The sequence below is a fragment of the Watersipora subatra genome, chromosome 9 (assembly GCF_963576615.1).
Source record: "Watersipora subatra chromosome 9, tzWatSuba1.1, whole genome shotgun sequence".
In the NCBI taxonomy this organism is placed as follows: Eukaryota; Metazoa; Bryozoa; class Gymnolaemata; order Cheilostomatida; family Watersiporidae; genus Watersipora; species Watersipora subatra.
In genome coordinates, this window is record NC_088716.1 from 55,156,964 (window position 1) to 55,177,888 (window position 20,925).

At 35.1% G+C, this 20,925-nt stretch overlaps 1 protein-coding gene across 1 annotated transcript in view; it reads right to left on the reverse strand.

Annotated features, from left to right (window-relative positions):
* Positions 1-522: 522 nt before the first annotated feature.
* LOC137405237 (midasin-like) overlaps positions 523-20,925 on the reverse strand; it is a 50,163-nt gene continuing 29,760 nt past the window's right edge. The window contains exons 25-42 of the mRNA XM_068091466.1: positions 20,259-20,406; positions 19,777-19,922; positions 18,181-18,302; positions 17,949-18,078; positions 17,898-17,903; positions 16,842-16,996; positions 15,401-15,509; positions 15,021-15,217; positions 13,390-13,538; positions 12,582-12,734; positions 10,071-10,273; positions 8,230-8,352; positions 7,120-7,317; positions 4,621-4,728; positions 3,038-3,115; positions 1,851-2,027; positions 1,266-1,397; positions 523-663 (exon numbers count right to left, since the gene is read on the reverse strand). Coding sequence (XP_067947567.1) covers positions 523-663; positions 1,266-1,397; positions 1,851-2,027; positions 3,038-3,115; positions 4,621-4,728; positions 7,120-7,317; positions 8,230-8,352; positions 10,071-10,273; positions 12,582-12,734; positions 13,390-13,538; positions 15,021-15,217; positions 15,401-15,509; positions 16,842-16,996; positions 17,898-17,903; positions 17,949-18,078; positions 18,181-18,302; positions 19,777-19,922; positions 20,259-20,406 — 2,475 coding nt within the window. The remainder of the gene's footprint in view (positions 664-1,265; positions 1,398-1,850; positions 2,028-3,037; positions 3,116-4,620; positions 4,729-7,119; positions 7,318-8,229; positions 8,353-10,070; positions 10,274-12,581; positions 12,735-13,389; positions 13,539-15,020; positions 15,218-15,400; positions 15,510-16,841; positions 16,997-17,897; positions 17,904-17,948; positions 18,079-18,180; positions 18,303-19,776; positions 19,923-20,258; positions 20,407-20,925) is intronic.

Below are 20,925 nucleotides of genomic sequence, written 5' to 3' on the forward strand. Positions count from 1 at the left end.
GAAAGTAACGGATCAATAACAGCCGTCCTTGAGAATTCAGTACAACGTGATGAAAGCCAGAATTGGGTGTGACCGTAAACGAGTGCGAAGAACTTTTAAGAAGGAAAAACTAAAGCAGTATGTTTGAGCTGCTGATGATGGTCGTACAGGTTTACAATAAAATGTTGCAAAGAGATATAGACTAATAAATTGTGTTGCAGGATAACCTAAGGACAAGTTGCCCGGTGAAAAGGTAAATACAAAGACAGAAAAAGACTAATATGACTCAGCATAAACAAATAGACCAATCAGCTTACAGTGATATGTCATAGAAGAAAAGACATGGAACTCAAGGTGCTATAGCGTTGCAAAACCTCCCAGCCCCCACATAAAACAGTTCTCAGTTTACTTTGTCATTGATAATGTTCTGTGAATTTGAGAACTAATTTTTCTGAAATCGCTAACTTTAGTTGAAATAAATTTAAGTAAAAGTCAAGCACAGCCTTTTCATTAATCTTCGTGAAGTAGCAGAACGAGTCCTATTTATGAAGTTACCTGAGCAAATCCACCAAGTAGATCTGTTGTATCCATAGCACTATTCATTGAAAACACTTTCAGTTCCTCTCCTATGAGGTCACATAGAATGCGGGCTATTGTCGACTTGCCACTGCAGTCTGGTCCATCCTGCAAAGGTAAAGTGCTTTATGCGCCGTCGTTCAACACGATGTGTTTCAACAGTGTAACTGAACCAAAAAGACGAACGATGTGATTGCGCTGGTGAGGACTGCTCTAATCTAATTCTAAAATCCAACTACTTGCTAAAACTTGCAAGAGCAAATTAAATTAAAACTTTATATGTTATTCGTAATGGCCAGTGCTCAGTTAGTAGGATAGGTGTATCAACCAATGAACTGATCCAGCCAAGTCCTGATAAAGCAGTTAACCTAGTCAATACTTTACAATGACCAATCGATCTGATCGGTTGTTTAAACTATATACCTACAACGTGAATCCTGTTTAAATTTTCATGAATATGTTAGCTAGCTGACAGATAGCTTAAGGTAACAAATAGCAGGTAGTCTAGAAAAAACAAACGATGAAAACACCCAACAGGTTAGCAGCAGGTTAGCTGAACTACATGTAGATACGGGCATAAAGACAATGACAATTATCACTAACAACTATTAGTACTTACCTTTGCAGTAAGTAATAGGTAATAAACTACCAATGCTGTTCAATTGTATATGATTCCTTGAGCCGTTGTTAAAGGCTCTATTCTAACTCACCAGTATTGCCATCCATCCCATATCCATGCATGTAGCAAGACTTTCCAAAGCAGACAGTTGCTTGTGAAGAATACAAGCCTCTGATTGGTTAAAAGATTGCTTGTTCGACCTTCTCATCAGCATATTTCCGATCTAGATTTACATATTAGTAAAATGTGTCATTGTTATGGTGATTGCTCGGAAAGTTGTTCGGTTGATCGCTTCGAAAGTTTTTGTGAGAATGGCAATTCTCACAAAATCCTTACAAGCAATCCTTCCAAAATGATGTAGCACAAAAATCAAGTTTGAAAAAACAGCACCAAAAAAAAGAAAAGCATAAAGAAAGTTTTCCAAACTGTAACAGAGCTTCTTAAACCCTTCAACAATGTGATATGTAAGTCGTATACAGCAAGTATAAAATAATAGAAGTCTATGACTAATAAAATAAAAATTGAAACAGCCTCAAAAAATGAGGCGTGACAATGACGAGTCCATTAATAGTTAATGAGAGCGAGAAGATTTAAATTATCTTTTTACAACATCCCCAAATAGCAAGTGACCGAGCATTCTTAAATAATACTGATGCATGCAGATTTCCATTATTACCAGTAGGTGATCATTGGTGAGATGAAATATTCTCATGGTGTTTATGTCATGTCTAGCTTGTGTTCCAGTCACACTCTCGAATATCTTGTAAGCTTTTTCGCATTGAGCAGCAGAGGCTCTTAAAGGCTGTACATAGAGCAGGCTAAAGTGTTCAGCAAGACTGTAACCACTCTTGACCTGGAGAGTAGAAAGGTTAGTTAACTAGGTATATGGGATAGCATGTCTTTGAATGAGAGCGGTTTAGTGTAATGCAAAGAACCAGAGCATGATATTTTCTCAAGGCTCAGTGTTCATCTTCCACACCATGCACATCAAATCCAATTTTAGCTGCCTTTTGCAGGCATGATGGATAGGTAAATACATCCAAAATAATGGCATATATTTTTCCAGCATCGTTTGTAAACCACCCGATCAGCGATAAAATGTTGCAAAGAAAGAGATATGGACTAGAAAATTGTGTTGCAGGATAACCTAAGTACAATTTGCCCAGTGAAAGAGGTAGACACAAAGACAGAGAAAGACTAACATGACTCAGCATAAACAATAGACCAATCAGCTTACAGTGACATGTCATAGAAGAAAAGACATGGAATTCAAGGTGCTATTATAATAGCGTTGTAAAACCTTCCAGCCAGTAGAAACCAGCATTTTGACTGATGCTACCCATCAGTCAAAAGTTTTCATTGTTCGGGCAAACATGGCCACAACGAAAAATCACCTGGACCAGATATTTCCGGACAATTAAAAGTTCGGGAAAACAAATTCCGAAAAAGCGGGGTTTGACCAATCATGTGCGAGCACAGATCAATGGGAAGGGCAGACTACTTACATGGGCATATTTCCTCGTAAGATGATGTAAATTATCGGATACCTATTGTATTTATCATTAAACGTGGTGGTTCTGATTTAAGGTGGTGGTGTACTTACAAGTGTGGTGAGTGTTCTGAATTATGAAGTTAAATAGGCGCATGTTTCTGTGAAGCTATCATCATAACTTATAACTTCAAGAGAACATACCACAAGACCTAATAGTACTTGTTACAAATTGATGAAAAATTTGATAGCCTTACGCAACACTGCTGAGCCTACAACCTACCATCTACAACCTACCGTCTACAGCCTACAGTCTATAACCTAGTAATAATCCTGGTGAAACCTGTTTTACAAGAATTACATCATGAGATTACCTGGTACTTGAGAATAAGCTCACACCATCTGAAGATATCTCTCAAGTTGTACTCCCCTGGTAGCCTTTGCTCTACCATCTGCACAGACAATACATATTTTGTATTCACAGTGATAAAACATAAATATATTACAGTTAATAGAGTATCAGCGCCCTTATTGCAATGAGAAGACAACTCTTAAAATGAATGAGTGGCTTGGGCCTGATTAAAATAATAAATATAAGCAAAATTCGCCATTGGTAATGTCTAATTTAATATGTTATTTTAATGTTTTTTTATTACTTTTATTTTTTTATTATTTAGTAAACATATTCATTAGAGTTCCACATGGTTCAACCCTACATGTAATTGCTTATAGGAATGCAGAGCTGTAACGTGAGTAATAATTCAGATGTGTTCATGTTACCATGGTACCACAGGAATAAAATCAAAGCAGTTTATAAACAATGCTTATGGGATAAGCAACTTAGTTTTAACCCGTTGCAACTTCCTCATCATATCATTTGTAATCACTTGACCCATTTGAGAACATCCAGTAAAACTGACAAATTAAAGATTTAGATTGTTATCATGAATGCCGTGCAAGCCAACTATAAACCTATAAACTATAGGCCAGCTGAAATTGTGTGTGTTTTATGTGACAAACAGTATGCCTTTTCTTCATGTTGAATGGTAAAAAAACCCTGCTCTACATAAGCCTAATACTAATTCATAAATCTATCCCTACTACAGATATCCTTGTTGGTGCTTTTATATCAAACCTAATTTTCTATGCATTGTTAAGGATTTAAGTCTATTTATTTTGCACTGTCTATCATTATAAGCTACATTAAATGTTTTGGTATAGTAAAAATCAATAAATTTTAATCCTATTCAATTTTAATATTGTATTAAATCTAATTAAATATTATATTAGTAAGACCTGAAAACCTTTCAGTTTTACTTATGCTAGAAGTATAGAAACGATCTAAATATTTTTCGCTGTATATTCTTACCTGGATAATTATGTAGGCAAAATTTGAAAGTGCTATAACATAAAAAACATGTCAGTGAGAGAGGGCAAATCCAAATTTAGTTTTGATTTTAACCATAATATAAAAAAGCTATTAGTTAATGTTTGCCAATTTTTCAGTTCACACTTTAATAATCAGTTGATCTAGTGATTCGGCTTCTAAAGGCTAATATATTCAATCAAATAGTGTCTGTAATGGCTGCGCTGTAGAAGTTTTTATCCCATAAAAATATGAAAATAATAAGGAATGGATTAAAAATAAAAACATCAAAACCTATTAATATAAAATACGTGGAGCTGTTTACAATTTAGTGCATATTGAACATATTTATGAATTTAGTGCATATAATTATAATCACATGACACAGAGCAGATACTGAAAGCAGTTAGTAAATATTATTATTATCATGATTGCATCAGAATGAGGTTGGTCATAAAGTCATTACAAAGTGCAACCAGTTCTTGGTGTAATGCTGAGCACACTGTTGCACCAAACGTGTTAGACAAAGTGTAGAGCAAAAAAGATTAATTCATGGCTGATACACAGGATTACAAGCTGGAAAATTGTAACCTGAGCATTGATGAGAACCATCTGTTGCAGGAGAGAGCGGGGAATCTCTGAGTACATTGAGTGAGCGATAAACTCTTGGTCTTCGCTGTCCATCTCGTCTATGTATACCTGTCGTCATAATGAGGCATAGAAAACAAAAAATTAGGCTGCTTTCTATTGCGGTCTATTCTTGTGCAAGTATTTCATATCATCCGCTGTTGGCTAATTAATCAGAGAGAATTAACAGAAGTCTAGGCAAATCGTTCGGCCAGTATTTTAACTGCACAGCCAGTAGAAACCAGCATTTCAGAACAAACTACAAACTACTCCATTTTTGTATAAAAAACACTTTTGCTATATACCGTGAAATTTTTAATTCAATGTCACCTTTATTTGAATGCGATCTTTATTTGACCACCACTATGGAAGAAGGGTTGAAAAATAGAGTGCCACCCTTTAACTGAATGCCCCCTTGACATTTTCGATCTTTAGTATCACAAAATAGCAAGTGATCAGAAAAAAACGTCCACAAAATCGTACTAATAATGACTCGGTTACATCAATAACAATTAATTCTCTAGTTTCTCTGTTCATATCGAAGTCCGTTTTACAACTCCAAAGTTTTTTGGTAATTTCGTTAAAACTTGGAAGGCAACACCGTTGAAATAATTACCGTATAACCTCTAATTGAACGCCACCTCCATTTGACCGCCACTTTGACTATCTTTTATCTTTATGAACCCATAATATCAAGTAATAATTAAAAAAGTGTCCACAAAATCTTATTAATGATGAATGTTTACAATACATTAACAACAATCAATTATCTCGTTGCCAACTCTAAAGCTTTTCACTTTTTTCTCGTTAAAACTTTGGAAGCAACACCACAGAAATAATCAATAACGGTGTCAGGCTAATAGTAGTTACTGGTTTAACACGGTCTTAATACTTCAAAGAGCATGCACATAAAAAGCGGTTTACAAGTTTTGGGCCAAAAGTTACGTTTAGCGAACAAAACTTTTAAACGTTGCATTTGTGCTAAATGCAGTGCGTGAAAGTTTTGCTTTCCGAAAAAATTGTTTGGTAGCTAATATCGACTAGTTCAGCAATGCAGAAGAGTTGAGGCCAGAAAATATGGTGGAAGTTATTGGACAACTAGAAGATGTTCTAGCTGTCGTTCCATCGAAAGCAACAATCAAAACGCAGCTATCCAAGCAAACGATGGAAATATTTTGGTTTTAAAATCGTTAATTTTTGTTTCTCCACGTAATATGAGTATGATTCGTTTATGTCACTTGTCCATGAATATATATTTGTGTCATTGGATAAATTATCATTTTATAACTTATAAATATGCAGATTTATATCATGTTATTTCATAGCATCCTTGCGGCTATCTTAACATAGCTTACAATTAATTGATGCTCATAACTTCACTTCTATTGCATATTAAAATGCTAGTTTTGGCTGCAAACTGTAACAAACATATCAATGAGTGCAATGAGCTTTTATGCAAAATTGTTAAATAAAGATATAAAATAAAATGTCTAATACGTCTTTAAATTTAGAATGAAATGAAAATTGAAAATGCCAACAAATTGCAAAGGACACAGGCTATAATATCATCGTAGGTCAATTGCAAGCAATAGATATCAACTGGTAGAGATATTTCTCGATTTCTCGACGCATATTTATTAGGAGAACTTTGACAAGTTGGAGGTAAGTTAGTAGATTTATTGCATCAAAAAGATGTAATATCGCACCACCGGAAAAAGAGTGCAAAATATAGGCGACATTCGCTTCACACGTAAAAGGGTTAATTTTATCTTTACAAAACTCTGACGAGCTATTTGAAAAATACAATGCCAGCCTCTACTTGAACGCCACCTATATTTGACCGCCACTAAAAAGGAAGGGTTGAAAAATAGAGCGCCATGGCGTTCAATTAAAGGTGTTGCAGTAATAAATTAACAATCAATAAAATAAAGGTCTTTCTTTACACATGTTTGTAAGACTCTGCTCCAAGATTATGTATCAACTCTCCACGTAGCATCTTGATTCTATTACTATCAATTTATAATTTTTAACAAAGCTGGTAATTGCTTGCAACTTCTCTGAAATTCTCTAATCTCTTCTAACCTATTGCTAATATTATTAGTATAATTTGATTAGGTTATTATTACTTGTTGATGACTTAGAAGAGTCCTATTTGAATAATACTCAATTAGCTTCTAGACGCTAAATCATTCCTGCAGCTATTATAGCTATTAGCCCTATAGGGAAAAGGTTGAAAAATAGAGCACCATAATAAATAGAGGTTTTACAGTATATTGAAATAATGTCAGCAATAAGTTTACATCATTCTGATCCATTTTTTACGTCAGTTTCGCTTTTTTGGTGTAAGACGTCTACAGTTATTGTATTCTAAAACAAACTTAAAAGCGCTGATAGCAATAGAAGATTAGTATAAACTATGATTTTCAAGTAGCAACAACAGGGCAGGTGTGACTTTAAACTAACCTGAGTGAAGCGATTTAGGAAGGACTGAGGTAAGCCTTGTCTACCACCACCCTGCTTGAGAGGGTTTTGACACGCAAAGATTTTCACCTTTTCGTGCTGGATGTGAAAAGTCTTACACAGCTCTGGCACAAAAACCTCTGCTCGATGGTCAAAGCAGGCATTGAGGCCTTCCAACACAGACTGAGACGCTAGATTTAGCTGCAAAAGTTATCAGAGTCAAGTCAACCGATTAAAATCCTTTAATTTCTTGAACAGAATCGTAAAAATGAATCATGCCAAGTATTTAAGAGTAAATGTGACAAAATATCTACTGCGTAATAGAATATGTGATAGGTATTCATTTAGTCTAGGTGTATCCATATATTTGAAGTTATCATATATATTATATTTTCAACAATGTGGCCGACAATTGATAACGCTGTTGATGAACCATAAATGAGATCGATTAAATTTTTTTAGCATACACTGAATGCCTTTATTATAAGACAAGCATTCAGTCGTCGTAGCCTAAAAATATTATAATTGTTTACAAAGATCTCAGGCAACCACTTGTAATTAATGGTGCATCTTCACGGGTGCACTGATCAAGTGTCAACCCTACTTACTCATCTTGTACTCCCATGTACCCCACACAAGCACCCACACAAGCAACAACTACTATATTTTTTCTAAATGATCTGGAGCACAAGATTGGAATCTGAATATCTTTTGCATACACCAACCACGGACTCCCTATGTGAAGGGAACATAAAAAGGCAACCTAAATCTAGGAGGAGCATGGTCACATGATAGTGTAGTGTCTTATGGAGTTGTCCGATCACAGTTGTATATCAATACCAGCATCTGTAGCTTGCATATTAGGACAGATGAGGTAAATGGTTCAATCAATGTAAGCAGATAATTTGTGATTAAAACAAGTTGGGACTAAAAACTTCTATAAAGGTCACGAGGTCAACTAAAGGTAAGAAACTTCCAAAGAGAGCTTTTTTCAAGATGGCAGAATAAATATTAGACTATAAATCCTATCCATATGGTTTTCTCTTCACACACTTGACATCACAATGGAAAGCATGGTAAAGATGGCATTAACTAGCAGGTGTTTTCACTTACTTCGTCAAGTACCACCCAGTGGCCTAACTTTAGAGCCTGTAAAAAAAGACCATCCCTCCACGCAAACTGGCCACCCACACCTCCTTCCACAGGCAAGTCAGCACCAAAGAGATCAGCAATGTCCTGCATACAAATATAACAAAGTCTTTTTGTATTAAAGCAATAAAATGTTGCGTAACAGGTGCTAATGAGCTGAGTAGACTACATACTATTTTTCATAAAATTCAAGCTTCTCCATGCCTGTTAACTGACCGCGCACAAAATACAGTAGACGCTTCTAGAACGTAAACAATCCCTTCAAGGAACGTTTACATCATAGGGATTTTACGTTATTCGACCAGTAAAATACATGTAAATTGCCTAATCCATTCCATGATATTTCCTAACTCACCCCTTTGGCCCTTGAAAAAGGAAAAGACTAGGATTAACTTATTAAGATAATGAATGTACAGTAACTGTAGTATTACTGGTTTGTGTTGACAACTTTTCTCTTTTCCTTATCACTCACTCAGTTCATAGTCGGTGATTACAGTATATTTACAATTAGTTACAGTCAGTTCATAGTCGGTGATTACAGTATATTTACAATTAGTTACAGTCAGTTCATAGTCGGTGATTACAGTATATTTACAATTAGTTACAGTCAGTTCATAGTCGGTGATTACAGTATATTTACAATTAGTTACAGTCAGTTCATAGTCGGTGATTACAGTATATTTACAATTAGTTAAGAGGCACACCTTCCATGACAAGTTATATCGATTTTTTTTCTTTATTTAGACAGCAATGCCTATTTTGCGAAAAACAAAGTATGAAAATGTTTCACAAGTCTAAAATAAAGCAAAACAAAATTATGTCTTAATAAAAATGTCTATTTGTCGAAAGGGTTGAAGGTTATAATGAAAAGCAGCTTTGGACGATACTCCAACTTGTGATATTCGGATCGGTAGACCAACATTCTAACACCTGCACCAATTGATCGCCTGAATAATTGTGCAGCTACTTATTATCCGCGCTTTATTGACACACCTGACAATTTCTTACAGCGAAATATACTGCCAGGGTGCTATTATGTATAATAGAGATGAGCGTTTCTCTCTGAGAGTGGCAAGGGAGAAAGCGATATTTTAGGAATAACGCCGAGAGTCACGTTATTCAAATAGAATGTGAGCTCTAACGCCGACTTGACACTTTATGTTACATTGAATTTGTTTACGTTGTACGAAACAAGGGCTTTATATGAATTCTTTACGTTATGTTGAATTTACATTATAGGAGGTAAACATTGCAGTAGCATCTACTTTATAGATAAACTAGCTGTGCTACCCAGCGTTGCCCGTGTGATAAAAAAGTCTAGACAGAAAATTGATTTGTATTTAACATATAACAATATTTACTATTCCATCTTTCAAACTACATATCATGAGAGAAGTGTTTTGTGTATTTGAAATAACTTAAGAGAAACATAAAAACAATTGTAAATGTTTTAAAACTTTGTCAAACAGCTGTAACTTTCAAGCTATGAGCCAGGCACAATGCCAATAGAAAATTCCAGTAAGCTGCTAGGCTTCTAATGACTGTATCCCATGAAGTTGCGCCAGCATTGTAGTCCGGCTACAGTTATTCTAATAATAGCTATAGCCGGAATGCAGACAGACATAGGACATACTTTGAGAAATATATATATGCACTAAAAAATACGCACAATCTAATAGCAAAGACTGGAGTTAAGGTACCTTTATTTGATGTATACAACAACAAACTATCTCCTAATTGTTCTCAAATGAACATATTCTCCTTATTTAGACCAGAGAGTGCTTCACACCGACATGAATGTTTACCGTTTGTTGTGACAAGTTGATTCTGGCAATGTGATGCCCACTAGCTTTAGCCAGTGCTGTAACCAGAGACGTTTTGCCAACACCCGGAGAGCCTTCTAAGAGAATGGGCTTGTCTAGCTGAAGACCTCGAACTAGTCTCAGACAGTTGTGGCTAGTGGAAGGGGCATCCAGGGTATATTGGCGGAGTACCCTGTCATCAGTTCCTACAATAACCCATATTAGCGGTTACCTGATACCAATGAGTAAATGATAACTTTGTAGTATGGCTTCAATTGATAACATATGAGATAAGATGTGTAGGAGAGGAAACAAGCAGGATCTGGTACATAGCAATATCCAAACCATGTTTATTTGGTCCATAGAAATGCATCCATCTCATCGACGACAGATTAAATCTTTCGTTACCAAATTAATTTTTCTTTGGGACATAATTATATATTAGGTAAAACCTAATGTATGACAAGGGCACATTAAAAATATTTTGATACCAAATTAATCAGCATAGGATTTTACACTAGCTGAGGCAACAAAAAGGCTACCAGCATGTTGCAGAATAAGCTCAAACATTTTTTCGGCCATTTTTGTTATTACAATGAGCATGTTTCGAGTCGGATGAATTCTCAATATTACTATAGCTTATGGCACTAATATTATTGCTAAAAGTAAAATAATCACTCTCAGTAGTACTATGGTTTAATCAATACTAATTAGGCAAACTAACTAACTATGCACTAATCAGAAATGTGTATACAATGCCTAGTAAAGCCGGATCATGGGGCTCTTGGCCATAGCAAACGCTGCGCCGAGCAGCACTACGCAGCTCGTGGTATGCAAAGAGTTGATGAATAAAAATGTTATAAAAGGTTATAAACAATTCATGGTTGTTTGCTCACAGCAATAAGAAGAAACACCTTTTTAAAGGCTGTAAAGAAAACAAAAGGTATTTTATTGTTTTGTTGAGAATTTTCCAAGCATGAAAAACAATTCACTATACAATAGGCAAGGAGGAAAAGCACTTGTAACAATCTAATCATATTTTCTTTGTTGAAATTTATGACTCATTTTATGATGAAGCTCGAATTGATCAACTCGTTGAGGTGCATATAGTCTTATTACATAAAAATATCTCATTGTATTTTTTCATTTCATCAAGAACTGTTTTGTAAAAAAGATGGTATGTATACTATATGTTGCCTGTTTTAAAACTCTATAAACGCAATATGTTGCCTGGTTTAAAATGGTAAATACGCCATGTGTTGTCAGGTTTAAAATGGTAAATACACTATATGTTGTCAGGTTTAAAATGGTAAATACACTACATGTTGTCTGGTTTAAAATGGTAAATGCGCTATGTGTTGTCAGGTTTAAAATGGTAAATACACATGTTGCCTGGTTTAAAATAGTAAATACGCTATGTGTTGTCAGGTTTAAAATGGTAAATAAACTATATGTTGTCAGGTTTAAAATGGTAAATACACTATGTGTTGTCAGGTTTAAAATTGTAAATACACTACATGTTGTCTGGTTTAAAATGGTAAATACGCTATGTGTTGTCAGGTTTAAAATGGTAAATACACTACATGTTGCCTGGTTTAAAATGGTAAATACACCATGTGTTGTCAGGTTTAAAATGGTAAATACACTATATGTTGTCAAGTTTAAAATGGTAAATACACTACATGTTGTCTGGTTTAAAATAGTAAATACACTACATGTTGCCTGGTTTAAAATGGTAAATACACCATGTGTTGTCAGGTTTAAAATGGTAAATACACTATATGTTGTCAGGTTTAAAATAGTAAATACGCTATGTGTTGTCAGTTTTAAAATGGTAAATACACTACATGTTGTCTGGTTTAAAATGGTAAATACGCTATGTGTTGTCAGGTTTAAAATGGTAAATACACCATGTGTTGTCAGGTTTAAAATGGTAAATACACTATATGTTGTCAGGTTTAAAATGGTAAATACACTACATTTTGTCTGGTTTAAAATGGTAAATACACTACATGTTGTCTGGTTTAAAATGGTAAATACACCATGTGTTGTCAGGTTTAAAATGGTAAATACACTACATGTTGTCTGGTTTAAAATAGTAAATACGCTATGTGTTGTCAGGTTTAAAATAGTAAATACCCTATGTGTTGTCAGGTTTAAAATGGTAAATACACTATGTGTTGCCTGGTTTAAAATGGTAAATACACCATGTGTTGTCATGTTTAAAATGGTAAATACACTACATGTTGTCTGGTTTAAAATAGTAAATACGCTATGTGTTGTCAGGTTTAAAATGGTAAATACACTATGTGTTGTCAGGTTTAAAATGGTAAATACACTATGTGTTGTCAGGTTTAAAATGGTAAAATACACTGTGTTGTCAGGTTTAAAATGGGATATACACTATATGTTGTCTGGTTTGCGGTGATCATCAAATGCAACAGATTTATTTCAATGTCCAACCATTGCGAAAGTGAAGCCCCAAGTGCCAAATTATGTAATAACAGCACTTACCTAGAGCAATGGAAAAAGGGCCAACAGAGAGTTGCTCACCCTCCACATTGAGTGGTACCAATTTTTCCTCAGCTGTTGGGGAGCTCAAGTTGACTTGGCTATAGAGAAACTCCAAGCAATGTTTTCTAGCAGCAGTGCTATCACTAACATTTGCTAAGGAGATAAAAAGGTACAAATGTATATAATACATCACCTCTATCCAACCACCAATAACTACCAAAAATTTGATGATATGACAATTACAACTAAGTATAGCACAGAATTGTTGAAATTGCTCAGGAGAATATCTCACTTTGTATTCTAAAGAAATACAAAAATAATTTTAAAATACATGACATGTTTTTAGTTAGCAAAAACTAAAGGAACTATGTTTCTAGTTAAGTACAATGTTTAAAACCAGTCAATGCTGTAACTTCCAACGCCTTTGTTTTTAAAATGTTACAAATGTATTTAATGATAAAGAGTGAACAATACACAGTGCAATAGAAAATGCATAAAATCATTTTGTAAGTACACTTTTTGTACATAACGTAATCACAATTTGAAGCAAGTTGAATCTTGTGTATATTTTTTGTCATTTTGTCCTCCTTGTTGTCTGTATTTAGCCATTAGTAATAAGGAATCCTCCTAGTCCTATAGTAGATTTTTTACTGCCAAAAATAGTTGACAGTAAAATTTGACAATTGACAGCTCTTGCCGCTTATCAAAATTTTAATGAGCCGCAAGGGCGCTGAAAGGCAAGAGAATATGAAAACAAATTGTTGCACATACGTGTACATAAAACCATACACAACAAACTGTAGCTTACAAGAGCCGAGAGCATCGAGGAAGACAAGACAAGCCCCATGAATGTACATTTCAGCAGCTTTGTCATGGCAAGAAAAGGAAGCAACTGGTGACAGGCTCTTGTTTATAAAGCCTACCCATGCCAGCATGTCTCTGACACTGATAGTGCATCTACAAAGATAAAGAATACTCTCGAACTATCACAGTTGACTATAAAATCATCGATTGCTGAGTTACAGGTCTCCACAGCCTGGTAACCGGTGAGTGGCATGCAGAAGTCTCGACAGCCTGGTAACAGGTGATTGACATGCACAAGTCTCCACAGCCTGGTAACAGGTGAGTGACATGCACAAGTCTTGACAGCCTGGTAAGAGGTGAGTGACATGCACAAGTCTCCACAGCCTGGTAACCGGTGAGTGGCATGCAGAAGTCTCGACAGCCTGGTAACAGGTGATTGACATGCACAAGTCTCCACAGCCTGGTAACAGGCGAGTGACATGCACAAGTCTACACAGCCTGGTAACAGGTGAGTGACATGCACAAGTCTCCACAGCCTGGTAACAGGCGAGTGACATACACAAGTCTTGACAGCCTGGTAACAGGTGAGTGACATACACAAGTCTTGACAGCCTGGTAACAGGTGAGTGACATGCTCCCTCATAAGGACTGCTAAAGTTGAAGCTCATAACAAGCCATTTGGACAAAAGCAAATTGTCTTCTTCAAGTCATATTTCTGTTTGGGTCAATCCAAGAACAAATATGGCAATAAAATATACATATATAACACTTGGTACTTGCAATGTCAAAAGCTCAGTTCATTGTAGGTTTGACTATATAAACATATATATGTGTGTATATTGGGTATATGTGTTTGTATATAGGGTATACGTGTATATCTATATATACTAATATATAGATAATATGATATATAATACGATATAGATAATATGTACTAATATGTATATATATACTATATATTATAAGCGCCCAACTATGTATTTTATATATTTATGTATTTAACCCTCGTTTTTGTTTGGCAAATTCTTATACCTCCTGCCCAGGATTTTAGTTAGTCATATTTAGTACTTTAATTGAGCTTCCTATTTGTTAATTAATGTTCAGTAAGTGCTATGACTCATATTTTAGAATCGTAATATCTGCCAAAACTGCCGAATTATTCGCTATCTCTAGTGTTGCTGAGTGACCTTACTGCTCCAGAATATGTTTTCTCATTAATTATTCAATAAGCTCATGCAAATTCTCATAAATTTGTCAATAAATTTGGCAACTAACAAAAAAGTTGAACGTTTTAACTTCAAATAACAAACAATGCGATGAGCTAAAACCTAATTTTTTTAGTACAATTTTCTCATCGTGTTACATTGTAATTCAAAATAAAAAAACTTAATGTGTTGAGTTTTTTTATTTTCTGTTTGAAGAGCATATCAACCTAAAACCAGCTAAGGAATATATGATAGATCAAGAGTCAAATTCAATATTGATAACTCTAGCAGCAAATCGATGAGCCAATCATGCATAGAAAGACGAGTCCTTTGGCCTGATGAATAAGTATGAATAAGAATAATATGACTAACTGTTGAAAGATAAAAACAACTAAACCAAAGGTTTTAGCTAAGATGGGAGGCTGCTTACCGTCTACCAAACGTCTGGTTATGAAACCAGTCAATAAACTGTACAATCGCATCGCTGTATTCCAACACCTGCCCTCTACAGTCCAACATCTTCAGCTCAGTGCTAATATTATGAGCGATTATCAGCTTGAAATCATTAAGGTTCCTGCTTTGTGGGCACCATATTTCTGTGAATCGATTCCTCAAAGCTGGGGAAAGCTAAAACAATCAAAACAAAAGTGAAAATGATTGTTTCAAAAAATGCAAACTCTACGTACTGAAGTCATAAGTATGTCCATCTTGCAAGCCAAGCAGTGTTTCCTGTTTGACATGTGCTAAATGACAGCAGAAAGAGCTGTGAATAGAGCAATTGGATAAAAAAAACAGTTTGTCGTAAAATACCTCCTTTTTGCCGTAGTCCCCAGCTGGGTTCATCGTAGCTACCATTCTAAAGTTAGGGTCTGCTTTGATGACTTCCAACTCTCCTCCCTTCTCAGCCAGCACCAGAGTCCTGGATAATTGTATCAACAAATGATCCATAGATAGTTCCATTTCATAGAACAGCCACATTCTCTAACTTTTACCATCAAAACACAAGAGAATGAATGTTGCAAAAGTCAGACGACCTCATGAGGTCATAACATAATGCTGCTGCATTTTGCAAAAAAAACTTCAAAGAAGAACTCACACAAATTGTTTGTAGGTTTTAAGAGAAAGTGTCAGTATTTTTTTATTATTTGTGATTATTTTTGATGCTTGAGGTGATCTGGCTGCCAGGATGTTTCTAGATTAATATCGATAAAACTTGATAGCGATTAAAACACTCAGATGAAAAATACGCACGACCTGACGTCACCAAATGTTATCGTTGCGATAGTTGATATCGGTTATTACGATTAAGTTGAAGCGTTACACGTCTGTATTCTGTCGGTCCCTTTACAATTGTAAACATTATAATCGCACTTTAGATTGATCTAAGCGTTTTAATTACGACCAATTTTATCGATTTCAGTCTTGAAACATTCTGGCAAGTCAGATCACCTCAAACATCAAAAACAATCGCAAATGATGAAAAATACCGATACTTTCTGATAAAATCTACACAAATTCTGTGTAAGCTTTTTCTTTAAAGGTCTAATTCAGTAGGCTAACAAGATCCCTCTGAAGGGGCGTATGGGAACATGACTTTTGCTGTAAAAACTAAAGGCAATATTGAAATGTGATTCACCTGAATAGAAAAGCAACTTTGGGTATGATTTGTAAGCTTGTAGCAGCAACCAATAAAAAGCATTGCACAGCAGCTAATAAAAATAAAACAATGTTCGAAATATACTTTTTCTTTTTTGAAGGTTATTAATAGTAAATTAAAATATGCGTGAATGAATGAGAAATAAATTAAAATCGAAAAATAAATATAATAAATTGTAAATAAGAAATAGAGAACTGAAATAATTATGATAATTAATAAATAGATAATTACTGAAAAGGAATCACTATCTGCTATTAGTCGGTTGACAGCCAAAGTATTTTCAATACAGCAATACGGGTTGCTGTAATTATCCCAGGCAAACTATTATTTGTATATATGGGATTTTGGTAGGAAAAGATTTGCTCACCAACTACCTCAGTTAAATTTTCTTGAGATCGGTATAGAAAACATTTGATGTTGATGTTCGATCATTTGCTGATGTTGAGCCTAAGATAATAAATTTGTACAAGGTTGACACAACAGGAAGGTTCCAGAGCAAACTTTCATACAAATACAACCTCAAACGCTCAACAAAAACATCTTATATCAATACAACCTAGAAAGCCCAAAGGCAAATTCTTATATAATTCTAACCTAGAAGGTTCCAAAACAGAGTTGAGTCTTTCCAGCACAGAGTCATCAGCGAGCGAGATTTCATCCACAAGAAGTACTGAACCGGAGAGCATGCTAGAGACAAGAGGTCCATCCTGCCACTCAAACAACCTCCCAACTTTTCCATCCTCGTCCATCTATGTAATCATCATTTACAAACATAAGCTTATGAATTTTTACAAAATAATATCATCATCGTTCAAACTGTTCAGACGTAGAAGTGACCACCTACCTACGCGAATTACTGCGCCTGATTATAGTAAATTTCAACACTCAATTTTAGAACATTTTTAAATTTATCTTAAATAGGTTTTTGAAGTGCGAACCTGGCAAGTACAGAATTTAGCAATAGGTAAACTTTACAAGCAAAAAAAATATAAAGCCATATTGTCAGTTGAACCTGTACAAAAAAATTCAAGTTATTCTAAAATTCTGTAAACATCAATGCATTTTATCAAAAGCTCTTCCTAATGTAATTATCGGCAAATATGTATGTCTGAATGTTTGTCTGTTCGAATGTCCAGTTATAGAGATAGTCTCATACATCGTCTCATATAATGTCTTATATAAATAAGCATTTATCCACCACACTACGCTGTCTAACTGACTATACTATGGAATAAATTGAGCATACTTATTATACATCCCAATCTTATACAGCATCAAGCTCAACACCGCAGCTAGCGTTATGTGTTAAGCCATACCAAAAGAAAAATGCATAAACCTTAGACTTTCGCAATAGTTCAAGACTATTGCAATCAGTATACCATATTTTTCGGACAATTAGCAGCTACTTTTTTAAAACGTTTTAAGCCATGCAGCTTGTTTAGAGACCCAAAATACCAAATACCAAAACATACTAAAATTTAATCTTCTGAAATGCATATTTGTCCTGAAATTCACGGACAGTTGAATGTCTTCTTTAAATAACTAGATCAAGAGAAATGAGGTGATAATTACAAAAACTGAATAAGAAACCAGAGTCAAAGTATCTGTGGTACATTTATTACAATTCCCATACTCATGCTGTCCTAGCACTTCCATCTTTACATTGCATCTATGCAGTGCATTATAAAAACAATCACCTACCTCTACATGTCGGACAGGTCTGAGGCCACCGAGAAAGTGGCTTCCCTCTGTGTGCATATGACAGTTGACAGTGTACAACTCTCTCTTATAGATATGAGCAAAGTATTGGCAGATGGTGGTCTTGCCACACCTATTAAACAATGTCAAGAACCATATAGTTGCTAGCTCAAGTATCAAAGCTTACAGACAACTAAACGCCGACAAAGTTGAGCAGAAGTCAATGAGGACATACCCAGTGTCTCCAACCATCAACACAGGCTCATTGTACTTCATGGCTTCCCCGACTAGGACAGCAAGCCTAGCTAGACTGTATGTCCATACTATGTGTTTGAACATTCCTTTCTCATCTTCTGCCTGATAATAGTAATGTTGAAGGGCAACACAAAACATATACTGACTCTATTATTTAACGTAAAACCGGAGCATCTCTAACTATTGCTACAAACATCATCAAGAAATACAATTTATGAAGAATAAAAATGAAACAGCAGTTGAAACTTATGGCCTTTGTTAAAAAGTAGAAGTAAGATTCTACAATTCCGTACGGTACATTTAGTACTAGACTGATCTTGTGTCAGTCAACTCCCTACCTTTGACACCGGATGCTTAAAATATATGTATTAGCATATGTAAAACATATGCTTAGCGTATATGTTCCGTATAACATACAATAGTAAAGCTAAATAACCCAGCAAGAATATTGTCATTGCTATGACCATGATTTCGACACAGCTGACTGACTGGACTGTAGAGTATGGACAACTCTAAGTAGCTGCTTGCAAGAATCATGATATAGCTTATCTTAAATACAGTTAAACATATGTTTACCATCATCTTAACATACAAATTTTTCAACAAATAACATGAAACTCTAGCAAATATTTCACACTGCAAGGGCAGTAATGTTAAACTTGTTTGAAGCATAGGAGCTTCATAAGTGATGATGAAAAGGCAGGTGAAAACTAACATAGAAATGTACAAAAATATGAAAGCAATAAAACAAAGTAAGCTAAGTTACCTTCTACTAATCTGAGTTGGAGAAAGTCACTCTGAATATCTCTATCATAACTTTTACTTAATAGTTGTGTATGGATCGCCAAGCCTACATATCTCTAGCATGAAGTGGCAATAATAACTTTTTATTGTCGCATATTACTTATCAATTTGGATTTGTTCATACGTCATATTTATTCGAGTATAAGTTGCACATTTTTCTACCAAAATATCGCCCAAAAAGTCAGGCACGACTTAGACACGAATCAACTTTTCCAACGTATTTTCTCACTATCACTTTCTACAAGCTATCACACGTGGCACACATACCTAATTAAAATTTGCTCTTTTGCATGCGACTAGGACGATACACGAGTGAAATAAATATCGACTTAAAAAATGTACTGTTTGTCATGTCAAATATGACGGTGTGACCTATACACTAATGAATACATTAAGTTGTTTTTCTCCACCTCATGTTGTTCACATTCCTACTGCGTTGGTTTTAATGCTCTGTATAATTACCTCCAGCTTCTATTTACTATATTAACAAGTTATCATCAGATTGTTTGGCTGTGGAACAAATTAAACGAATTACAATGTATTCCTATAAAAATATTTGTTTCAACATACAAATGTTTTAACATATGAGGCACGTCTTGAAGTAACTTCATATGTAGTGGTTTACATGCACTCGAAATCATTGTATTGTCAGAATTTGCTATCCTTTGAATGAGAATGTCAGACCGCTCCAGATTTGTATTCAAGTATCTACAGACATAGCAATGAAAGTATTGGTGCCTTCGACAAGAATGATGTAAAAATAGTCACGTACCTGCTGCATATAATGATCAAAGTAGCTAGAGTCAAGAGAGAACAACTCCAGGTGGTTTACTCTACGTTTGAAGTGTTTTTCCAAAGCATCAACGATGACCTGGTCTTCCTGCGCCTTCCTCACTCGACCCGCCAATAGCATGAAACCTGATATGAGATAGCCCTTGTATGTGTATAATCAACTTTTTTGACACTGATATTTTACTATTTTTACTACCAAGAAAGCAAAACCGTTATATTAGCACTTAAGCAGCATGAACAGATAATTCCAAATTAGAATATGAAAAATCGTGCATTCGAGGAAACCTCTACAAAAAAAAACAAATGTGTTTCTACAACCTAGCCAAAGCGGTCATTATTGAAATATATATTTTGGTATGATCCAAGCCATAAGTAAAACTTTACGATGCATGCAATCATATCATATCATATCTCACTCTCTGGCTTTTTGTTTTAGGGCTATCAAAGATATCTTAAGCTCACCTTGTTCAGCCAAGAGCTGATCCCAGTCATAGAATGTATCAGTGATCTTTTCAGCTGTTTGTCTGTATCTCTCACCCCATCTGAATACATCTCTCAGTGTAATATAGCCTTGTTTCCCAGCAAACAGTCCCGAGTCTCGACGTCTCAGCTAAATGGACAGAGAATATCTAAATGAATCAAAATATTCGGGGATATTAGATTCACTATTAGATGCAGCAACAAGAATTAACTGTTCACTTTCATAGCATTTGAGTGAAATTTAAAATGTGAAAGGATAGAAAGGTTGTCAAGTCTGTGTCTAAAATAGACAAGTTGTCAAATCTGTAAATGAAATAAACTTGTCAAGTCTGTACCTAAAATAGCTGAGTTGTCAAGTCTGTACCTAAAATAGACAAGTGGTCAAGTCTGTACCTAAAATAGACAAGTTGTCATGTCTGTACCTAAAATAGACAAGTTGTCAAGTCTGTACCTGAAATAGACGAGTTGTCAAATCTGAGCCTAAAATAGATGAGTTATCAAGTCTGTACCTAAAATAGGCGAGTTGTCAAGTCTGTACCTAAAATAGACGAGTTGTCAAGTCTGTACCTACAATACATGAGCTGTCAAGTCTGTACCTACAATAGACCAGTTGTCAAGTCTGTACCTACAATAGACCAGTTGTCAAGTC